This window comes from Sarcophilus harrisii, chromosome 4, assembly GCF_902635505.1.
Source record: "Sarcophilus harrisii chromosome 4, mSarHar1.11, whole genome shotgun sequence".
In the NCBI taxonomy this organism is placed as follows: domain Eukaryota; kingdom Metazoa; phylum Chordata; class Mammalia; order Dasyuromorphia; family Dasyuridae; genus Sarcophilus; species Sarcophilus harrisii.
The window spans coordinates 108,237,455-108,248,996 of NC_045429.1; the positions used below are offsets into that span (position 1 = coordinate 108,237,455).

The window sequence follows — 11,542 nt, forward strand, 5'->3', positions numbered from 1 at the left end:
GCATAAAAAGTGTTAATTGGATTGGATTGGTATTTGAACTGACACATCTTTGGTTCCTTCACTTCCCCATAAAACTTTCATCTGAAAATAGGGAGTGAAAATTAAAGTATGGTTTAAACCATATTGAAATTTTTGGTGGAATAACTTCTAATTTAATAACTTTATTTCCTAAATTATATTGCATAGTTCAGGTAGAGTTAAAAAAAGTTGAAAAAAATTAAAGTTATAACATTGGATTCAAGTGAAGTACACACTAGTGTATTTTTGTTTATTTTCAAACATGCCAAATGTTCAAAGCAAAAGGTATTTGGTCATGGTCTTTATCCAAATATGGTATTATCTGAAAGAGAAAAAAAAAACACGTTTTTAAATGATTTACAAGAATATAAGTGAGTAGATTTCTATTATATGCAAATACATAAAGATCTCTATGTGTATAGATGCATATAAAATATATTTATAATCTCTTGAATAAAACCTATAATATTTTTATTGATTTTGAAAATCCCATTTTTCATGTGTTTGAACTAAATATATATCTAAGTTTACTTTATAAGCTCATATGGTTGGTCACAAAAGAGATAGGGTAATCTATTAGCATGACAAAACAACAACTTCCATATTCTAATTTATCATTATTTATCTTGTCCTTTCTGTAGCCTTTTACACAATCACCTATTCCTCCTTGACATTCTTTTCTCCTTAGGTTTTTGAGATACTTCTACATGTCTGATCATTTCCAAAGCAAAAGTTTAACCATACCATTCCCTCTATTCAATGAATCCTAGTGGTTCTCTATTGCTTCCAGAATCAATATAAAGTCCTCTTGATGACTTTTAAAAATCTTTTTATAACCTTGTCCTTCCAACCTTGTCCATCTTCTCTTTAAACCTCACCTTTGTATTCTGTGATATACACTGACACTTGGCTGCATTAAGACATACCATTCTCAATCTGGTCATTTGTCTTCACTGTCCCTCATGCATTTGACTCCCTTGATCATCTCCAATTTATCTTGCATATTTTCTTTGTTTGTATGTTATCTCCCCCATTATAAAAACATCATTAAGAGCAGAAACTTTGTCTTTTTTCTTTCATTGTATTCCCAGAATAAGATTAGTTAGCCCAATGCCTGGTTCACAATAGGCACTTAATAAATGCTTGCTTTCTGACTGATAGTAAATGTCTGAAGATTGATCCGGAATCCAGGTTTTGTTCTGCTTCAGTTTCCCTGAATTGTTTTGCCTCAGTCCCCCTGGGGGCAATCCCCTTTCCTGGCTATTAGGATTGAGATAATTAGGGCTGGGAGCCCAGACCACTTGCATTCCAAGAGTCATAAAATCCCAGACGGCTTATCTCAAATACCTAGATGGGACCATCCCAACCAGACTGTCCAAGCCTCTTCCCAACTTATCAGAATTAATGATCTTTGCTCCTTTATCCCTAACCTGTCAGAACTGAATTGATGGTCCTTTCCTGGAACTTCCTGCTCACCAGTGCTCTACCCCTTGCCTTTGTTTCCCTGATCACTGGAGCTCAATAAGAATCTCTGGAATTCCTCCCTTGTTGGTTGGATGCTTTGAGACAAGAGGCCCATCTACCAGCTGGCTATGATGGTTTAGCCAGTCCAAACTCTCCCTCTAATAAAATATTAAAAACCTCTAATCTCTATCTTGACTCAGTTTCTCTGGCATTACAGTTTTTCCTATTTTAAGACTATGCTTTCCACTAGAGCATCCTGCCTCTTTATTACCGTTCTTACTTTGAATCCCAGAAACAACAGGATAAAAGGAAAAGTGTTTGAACACCTAGGGTATATAGGCTTCTAGATATGTGCCTTTATTATTATTATTATTATTATTTTTGCTGAGGCAATTGGGGTTAAGTGACTTGCCCAGGGTCACACAACCAGGAAGTGTTAAGTGTCTGAGGCCAGATTTGAACTCAGATCCTCCTGACTTCAGGGCTGGTGCTCTGTCCACTGCACCACCTAGCTGCCCCGCCTTTGATTACTTTTAAAAAAAAAAATTTTAATGTTACTTCCTTTCTGCTGTGGATTAATCATCTCCATGTAATATTTAGTGAACGTCATATAATCAGTTTATTGGTATCTTGTCAAAAGACCATTGATTTGGAACTAGACAGAAGCTTGGGAAAAGCATAGTAGGAAACAGTAGGAAGTATTTACAAAATTGGGTCTTTTTTTTCCTGATTACATGACTTGTGGACCAGAAAAGTTTTTTTAGAGCTTAGGCCAAAAGACCTTCACCAATTAAACTGTAGGCAGACTGGATTTAAACTCTCTCCTGAAAGAAATGCAGCCAAGAAATAAAATAATCTGGAGAGATGGCAGAGATAAAGATGTGTTAGATTTAGAACTAGAAAGTACCTTAGAGGTTATCCCATCCAAGCTCTTAATTTTACCAATGAGAGAACATAGAGTTTAAGCAATTTGTTCAAGATCATACCAATATTGAGGTCAGAATCTGAACCTAAGTCCTTTGGTTCCAAATACAGTGCTTTTTACACCCTGTTATATTGAATGTAATTGGGGGAGGAAATCACATAAAATCATAAAAACTTAGCAGTGAAAGAGACAATAAAAGTCATCTAGTCCAGCTCTCTAATTTCATGTCTTGTAGCTTTCCTCCTCCCCCATCTCAATCCCCAAACAAAGATATAATCTTTGGTATTAAATCAAGAAAGAAAACTTCCTGTTGCTATGTATCTGTGGTAGCAAAGTGTGAAGTCCCTTAATCTAGAATCAGAAAGGTTACAAAGCATTGAAATGGAAGGGTCAGTTGCCATAGGCTAGCTGAAGGCTGGTTATGCTCATTGTGACCTGTAAAAAGTTTGTTTGCTAGCACTACAATGGTCAAGTCATGAGCCAACAGGTAAGAAAATCCAACCCCTAAGAAGGGGTGTCTCCACTTTTCTCATGGATTCTGTTTTTGTGGAAGAATATGTCCCATGGGTAAAAGATAGTTTATGTCTAATGCTATAAACTATCATTTAAATCTCTTTGCTTTGAGCTCATTGTGTTTACTTGCTAGCTATTAAAGATGGACTCACAAATGGGAGAGCCTGTGAGATAAGAGTTTTAGGAATGGGGACCTACAGATTCACATTCTTGAGCCTGGGGTAGTATTGTCTCTTGCGGATGCAACACAGAGGAGGGCCACATACATGACTCATGCCTTCAAATATTTACAGAGTTGTCCCGGATTTTTAGGCAACTTTCATTTAAACTCTTCTTCTGATACTTGCTTACTACCTATGTGATGACTTTAGGAACTGTCCTCAGTTTTTTCATCTCCACAACAGAGGGGCTTGGACTAACTAAATGGCCTCTGGAGTAATTTCCAGCTCTATGCTCCAACTCTATGACCCCAGGTGGAAGAATGAAAATTAAATAGTTGGAAATCACAGGCAGATTTTTGATTCAATAGAAGGAATTTTTTTTTTTTTTTAAATGGCCCCAGATGGAACGAATTGGCTAGGCAGTCATTGAATTTCCTACCACTAGAGTATCTTCAAGTGGAAGCTATAGAATAATTTTTCAGAACATTATCAATATCTTGCCAGTTCTACAATTCTGTTATTCTTCAATAATTATCTACTACCTTGGAAATTTTAAGATAGAGAATTGAGACAATATCATTTAGTTACCTAATATCTAATGTCTGTCTCTTTCCTATGTAGATATTCTCTCCACCTCCTTCACATGCAGATAATCTTTCCTATTTTCTGTTTTGTTACCCAATTATCTCTGCTAGATAGCTTTCAACTGTCTTTGAGAATCCAGTTACAGTTACTTACTTCTCTGTGGGAAATGTCTCCTCTGAGCGTGAACAGGGTGGGCTGGATTTGCCCATGAGCTTCTGCCAGTGTCAGAATGAGCAATCTGTTTCATTTCTAAAGTAGCCAAATGTTGATTCTGTAAAAAATGTCTTCTCTGGTGTCTCAGCCAGTCCATATAATTACTATATTCCACCATGCATCGACTATCCCTTTGTTCATTCAAGTCCAGTAGATCCTTACTCACTTCAGATGTAACAGACATTGTATTTAATTGTTGCGAGGTCTCCGAAGACTCAATGATGATAGCTGTGGAGAGAAAATGATATTCTATGAGGTTACCATAAAATGCCTATTTCATAGCAAACAATGGAAAGAGAAGTTACTCACAGGAAACAGGAGTTCCTGCTGTCACTCTTCCCTTTTAAAGTCCAAATAAAGGTATTTTTATATAATTAAGAATCAATACTCTCTAAACAGCCAGGGGGCACAGTGTACAGAGGAGGGCTGACCTCTGAATCAGGAATACTCATCTTCCTGAGCTCAAATCTGGCCTCTGACACTCACCAGCTGTGTGACCCTAGTCAAGTTACTTAATCCTGTTTGTCCCAGTTTCCTCATCTATAAAATGAGGCTGGGAAGGAAACAGCAAATCATTCTAATGTTTTTGCCAAGAAAAATTCAAACAGGGTCTTGAAGAGTCTAAAACGATTAAACAAAAACAAAATGTCTGTTTCAATAGTTTTCTATTTTTTTTTTATGTTGTTTTTGTTGTTTCCTTTTATTTTGCTGGGGGGAATGGGGTAATGTTCTTCAAAAAGCAGAAACATGGAGGGCTACCCAGTCCTAGTCCTCTGAACATACCGTCTTTCCCTGGAGTCTCCCCAACTCTACTGCCATGGCTTTTCCTCTGTCCTTTGATTAGACTTAGGGGCTATGTTGAAAATCATACAGTTAAAAGCAGAGGGGAAGCTTTGAGAATTTGCTTTAATCATTTTTCTCTCTACAAAATCAGGAGACAGTGAAAAGGAAAAACAAGAAGTCTAAAATACAACAGCCACCACACCACAAAGGACTAAAAGTGCTGAGGCTTTTAATAATACTACCTTTAATATCATAACTACATATTTACAACATCTTAGATTTTAACCTGGATCTTTTGAATTTCAGTTGCCTCGGACATTCTCGGGACCAGAATCACCTAGATACAAAAAGTTAAATTTTCAAGTTTATCTGTGATTCAACTTGTATCATTATTGCTGTGGTTTTTTTCCTCCATAAATAAAGTCAATTCAACAGTAACTTATATAAATGCATTATTTACTTACTTTACCTTTAAAATTAATGGAACAGAAGATTCTGGAATTTGGTAGAGTAGGTCAGAATAATCCAAACTCTCCAGATTTCCCCACAAACAAGAAAAAACTGAGTGTCTTAGGGTGAACATAGAGCAGTAGTTAAAAACAAATAGGTATTAAGACAGAACAGTGGTCCTCCTGGAAGAGACCTGAAGATAGCAGGACCGCAGTTTGGCCCCTCTGAAGTATAAACACCTCCTGGCTGGTTTCACTGGCTACAAGCCCTGGAGCTAGCTGGGTGCAGAGGTAACCTCGGCCCCAGCCACAGGAATTTTCACTTCCCTGAGAGTGTGGGGACTTGGCATCTGAGCAAAGGAAAGATTGGGGAAATCTCTGCTGTGCTGTGCTGCAGAAAACTTGGCCCTGGGGGAAGGAACCAGCACACACAAGTGAGTGCAGAATCAGTGGTAGAGAGATGCTAAGGGCTGTGGGCACTTACAGGAGGGTGGCAGTTCTTGGTTTGGGGTTCCAGGCCAGAGGAGAGAATTCAAGGAGAACCTGAGGCTAGAGGCATCAACCCCATAGAGAAGCCTAAAGTTCTTCTTCAGAGGAAGATACTGAAGTAACCAAAAAAAAAAAAAAAAAAAATGTTTCTCCTACCCCAAAGTCTAACGTCAAATGTTACTCAAAAAAAATTCATAGAAGAAATCAAAAAAAGACTTTCAAAAGAGATTGATAGAGATTGAGGAAAAAGACGATAACAAGAGAGTCAACCAAATCTGGAAAAGAAGATCCAGAATCTCAAGCAAGAAAATGACTCCATGAAAACTAGAATTGGGCAAGGGGATGCCAAGGAAGTTATATGAGACTAAGAAGTAATGAAATAGAAGAGAATGTGAGACATCTCATAAGAAAAACAACAGATCTGGAAGACAGACCTAGAAGAGAAAACATAATAAATGAACTACCTGAAAGCAATTATCAAAAGAATCCTGATACAATACAGGAAATAATTAAAGAAAATTGTCCTCAAGTGTTAGAACAAGAGGGAAAAGTAGAAATAGAAAAAATTTCCAGTGAATACTGAAAGAGATCCCATAAAAAAAAAAAAAAACAAACTACAGAAACATCATAGCTAAATTCTGAAAGAAAAAAAAAAAACAGATAAAGGAGAAAATATTATAAGCAAAAAAAAAAAATCAAATATGATAGGACCACAATTAGAATTACACAAGATCTAGCAGTGGCTGTGTTAAAAGACTTCGGTCTTAGAACACTATATATCAAAGAACAAAAGAACTAAGGTTGAAGTCAAAATTTTCATACCTACCAAAGTTAAGCATAATCCTGAACAAAAAAAATTAATAGCTATTCGATGAATTTATAGACTTTCAGAATTTTGTTGCAAAAAGATCTGAACTTAATATATAGTATTTGTGAACGGTTAGAAAGTATTAATTGGCAACATTTACCCATTAGATTAAGAGTACAGACTATACAGGCAAGATCATTAAGGATTGCTCTTAGTAAAGTAACTTTGTGATAAGAGCCTTAGGCAAAAATTGCTTAATAAGGTTTGTCTTTGGACTTGTAAACTTTCCATTCTTCACTATTTTTCTTACCTTTGTCCTTTTCCTTAAGTGACATTTAATACCCTTATTTTTTTTCTCCCTCCATCAAAATTTGCCAGCAGGAAAAATATATGAAACTGATTCTAAAGTATAAAAGATCAAAAGCATATAAAGTATCAAATCTTCTAGAGACCTTTACCTTTTGATAAGTCTTACTATGCTTTAAGAGAAAAAAAAGGAGGGAGGGAAAGAGAGAGGAAGGGAAAAAAGGAGGGAAGGAGGGAAAAAGGGAGGGAGGGAAGGAAGGAGGGAAGGAGGGAAAAAGGGAGGGAGGGAAGGAAGGAAGGAAGGAAGGAAGGAAGGAAGGAAGGAAGGAAGGAAGGAAGGAAGGAAGGAAGGAAGGAAGGAAGGAAGGAAGGAAGGAAGGAAGGAAGGAAGGAAGGAAATTCTAATTGAATATAAAGCATTACCTAGATGCTGCTGGGAATAATATTTGGGAAACAGCAGGTCCTTCCTAGAGTTCCAAAAATCTTAACTTAAAGTTAGTAAGCTTTCCCTAAATTTCAAATCCAGGTTTGTTTCTTAAATTTGGAATTACGTTTAATTAAATCATTCCTGCATTATAAAGATGCAGACATGCCTAGGTTATAGATTATTAGGATATATGAATTTCGTTTTGGATATAATGAATTTGAGATGCCTTTAGGACATTACTTTGGAATATCCAATAGATAACAGAGGGTACCAGACTGAAGCTCAGTAGAGAAACTGTGGATGAATATTTACAATATAATCTGAGTCATCTGCATATACATAATATATAAAAAGAAGACACACAAAACTTTCTTCCTCTCTGAGGTGACCATATACAATGTGTTCATTCAGCTAATTTGGAAAACCAATAGAATTCATTGTCAGGGATTGTGTGCCCAAAATTTGTTTTTAAATTGGTCTGGAATCAATCACTATAGGCCAAGTGTTGTGCCAGATACTAGGGATATAAATACAAACATGAGACAGGATGTTACATTCTATTGGGGCGAGTGGAACAAGTTCACACATAACAAATTCAGCATAGATATACATATACATGTGTACATATATATATAGATAAATATAGATATAGAAAGTTTGATATAGATATGTATTATGAAATATACACATGTAGGAAATAATTATTTTTAACTATCAATTAGTAATGCTAACTAGAAATAGGAAGAGTATGGAATTTTTTAAAATCCCCAAGAAATGCAAAGCATCATTATGCTGTAGAAAAATATTTGGATTTGGAATTGAAGGACTTGGGTTTGAAATCCTGGCTCTGTCTTTTAATACCTGTGTGAATTTAGGTAGATTATTTACTTCACATTCTGTGATTCCATTACCTTAGCTGAAAAAATTAAGTGGCTGTAATAAATTACACAAAATCCACTGTTTTGTTCTAACCTTAACTCTTTTAAATTCTTAACTTTAATCTCATTATTTTGATTAGATTTTAGACAAAATTTTTCTTCTATTTCCTTTTATTTCCAGCTCTCATACTTCTTGGTGAAGGGACTAATGAGGGGAGAAATAATTTGATTCTTGATATGTACAATGATTCAGATATATACTTTTCTTAAAATAGTTGGTTTGAGTCTTTTTCAGAAATTTTAGGGGTTTTTTAAGTCAAAATGGAGTGGTTTAGAGAACTCATTTTGGTATCATGAAGGTCAGGGTTTAAGCCCATCTTCTGATATATTTGCATAAATATCATTCAAATTCTCAGTGTACCAGAAGCTCTCTAAGACTATATGATATATAAGTACAATGTTTGTGGAGGAAAGTCTTCATATTGAAGAAATCACAGATGTACAACAAAAATATAAAAAACACTTTTGGAAATATAAAATGGTACATTACCTAAACTTTGGACACAGCAGAAGAATCTCAGCTGAGGATTGTTAAGTGGCGCTTTTTTTTTTTGTTTGTTTGAATGTGAATATATTGAGAGGCTGAAAGAGGTATGTATCTCTTGTGATTAAGAAATCCCAAAGGCCTGAGGTCTGAAGAAACACAGCAGTTAAAGGGGGAGGAAAAAAAAAATTATATTGTTGCTTAGCAACTGATGATAAGGGCTTGGCTGATTTCACAATTGACCCACTTATTTGGTAATAGTTTTCCATGGCAATTGCTGTGCTGGGAAAACATTTATTTCTTTACCCCACATAATTGTATTTTATCTTTTCCAATTATATGTTAAGATACTTTCCAACATTCACGTTTATAAGATTTTGAATTATAAAATTTTCCCTCTTTCCCTCCCTCCCCAATACAGCAATCTGATATAGGTTATACATGTGCAAATATTAAATGTATTTCCTTATTAGTCATGTTATAAAAGAATCAGAACAAAAGAGAAAAATCATGAGAAAGGAAAAAAAAGTGGAAATAGTATGCTTTGATCAACACTCTGATTCCATAGTTCTTTCTCTGGATGTGGATAACATTTTTCCATTATAAGTCTTTTGGAATTGTCTTGGATCATCGTATTGCTGAGAAAAGCTAAGTCTATCATAGTTAATTTTTCCATAATGGTGCTATTGCTGTGTACAGTGTTCTCCTGATTTTTCTCACTTCACTCAGCATCAGTTCATGTAAGTCTTACCAGGCTTTTTCAAAATCTGCATATTCACCATTTCTCATAACACAATAGTATTTCATTACATTCCTATAACACAACTTGTTCAGCCATTCTCAACTGATGGACATCCTCCCAATTTCCAGTTATTTGCTGCCAGAAAAAAAAGAGCTGCTATAAATATTTTTGTACATATGGAACCTTTTCCGTTTTTTATGATCTTTTTGGGATATAGATGTAGAAGTGATATTGCTGGATCAAAAGATATGCGCAGGAAAACATTTATTGTTGGATTTAAAAAAAAAAACCTGATTTAGGCTGCCTAACAGATTTCCCCATCAATGTTGTTTTCTTGGAATATGTTTTAATGAATTATGTTTCTTTCTACTTGCTAGTAAAAATGTAAATTGTATTTCTGTATTATAAAATTTGACTGTCATATTCCAGTTGGTTTTCCAACTAGAAACATTTCCTTCTTTCACTCTGTAGGCAAGCTGAATGGCTTGCCTGAACCTTGGTGGTTCAGAACCAGCTTAAATAAATGTTTTGAAACAGTTGGTTCTGTGCTATTTTTTTTTTTCCAGAATCAGAGCTAAAGTTGAGACTTGAGTAGCACTAACACCATCAGGTATGTGAATGTTCAACATCTTTTGCCTAATATTTTGGAAATTATCAGTATGAGCCCAAGTTAAATCAGGCAAATGAGAAGTTATTTATTGTATTTTGAATTCCAGCACCAGACTGATATGCTGTCTACCTTCAACTAATTTTTAATTTGAGAGGCAAGCACAAAGTGAAAAGTTAACTGATAGAAAAATGAAATACATAGTAAGTTTCAAATCAATAATACAAAAGAGAAATTACTATGGATGGCAAAGGTCAAGGAAGGTGTCTTGAGTTATGCCTTAAAGGATGGGTAAGATTTTGATAGATGGGAAGATAGAGGAAAATAATAAAGGAGTAAGAAATTAATAAGAGATATAAGACTGGAATGTACATAATGAAGAGTTCATGTTGGAAAGTACTAAGCAATACTAATACATAATAACACCAACAAGACCCATGTAGATTATTTGGATTGCACCTGGACATAGAAAGAAAATTGCCCACCTACACTTTTACTGGGAACCACCATCACTAAGGGGCTGGTGCCAACTGAAGACTCCAAAGAGAATGATGAATAAACAAAAAAGGATTTGGGGCCCTGGTGAGAAAAAATGAGAGAGCAGAAATTCATGTTTGTTCAGAGCTGGAAATAGAACTGCATGCCATACCTGAGCACAGCCTCTCAAAAGGAAGAAGGATTAGCATAGCCAGTGTAGTAGGAGCAATGTCTAATAGGGTTCCTACTATGCAGGCTCGGCTGTTCTGTCCAAAGAACCTATCCCACTTCTGCTCCTCTCTCTTTCTTTTAAACCAAGCATTGTTAGCCTAGAATTATGGGCTAATGGGTTAATTTCAAAAACATTTTTGTAATTCCTATCTCAAAATAATTTGTTTCCTTTAATGTGGGAATTGAGTGAATCATCTTGTGTTTCAATTCTGGATCTAGCTCAGTTCCTTATCTATTTATTAAATTATGGGTCTAGTCCAATTTCTACCTTGTGAGGAAAATTTTATTCAATTATGGGAGTTGTGAGAAAACTTTATTGCATTTTTTGAACCTAATCCTGTGTGGCTGGGAAACTGGACCACCCTTACCAATTGTTTAGAAACCCTTTAACTAAGGACTGAAGTTATACTGACCAGAAACCCAATCAGATCCAAAGATTGATGCAAGGTGTTTTCTCACAATTACACATCTTGAGCAACTCATTTATCTTACCTGAAAATGATCCCATATTGATCAATTAGTTACTATTTCCTTGTTCCTTTGATTGGACACAGATACTTGAGACACCTCTTTTTCTGATTTCAAGAAATTGCACCTATTCTCTCTCTTCAAACTTAGAAAGTCCCTAGTATATTCCCCCAACTAGAAATCAGATTACATAATAATGGTATCTTGTTCATTATTTTCTCTTGATACATAAAAATTTGTTTTCCCTTATATTTGGGGTTCAGGGTCAAATTGAGGAAACCTGGATCCGATCTATTATGACATGCATTGTTTAATAAATTGATATTTTTGGAAGCTTGGACCTTTGATTCTACACTCATTTCAATCAATCTGCATGTCATATCGGAATCCTTAAATATTTTATTTTAGACATTTAAAAACATCATTATGAAAAGAGTCCATTGGCCCTAGCAAC

General features: G+C 35.3%; 1 protein-coding gene across 1 annotated transcript; it reads right to left on the minus strand.

Moving 5' to 3' along the window:
• Window positions 1-236: 236 nt before the first annotated feature.
• SPATA45 (spermatogenesis associated 45) lies at window positions 237-11,143 on the minus strand. Its single transcript, XM_031937342.1, has 3 exons — window positions 11,113-11,143; window positions 3,820-4,107; window positions 237-340 (listed from the first exon to the last, which is right to left on the minus strand). Exons 1-3 carry the CDS (start codon window positions 11,126-11,128, stop codon window positions 321-323), a joined length of 324 nt encoding a protein of 107 aa, XP_031793202.1. The 5' UTR covers window positions 11,129-11,143; the 3' UTR covers window positions 237-320.
• Between the last annotated feature and the right edge of the window lie 399 nt (window positions 11,144-11,542).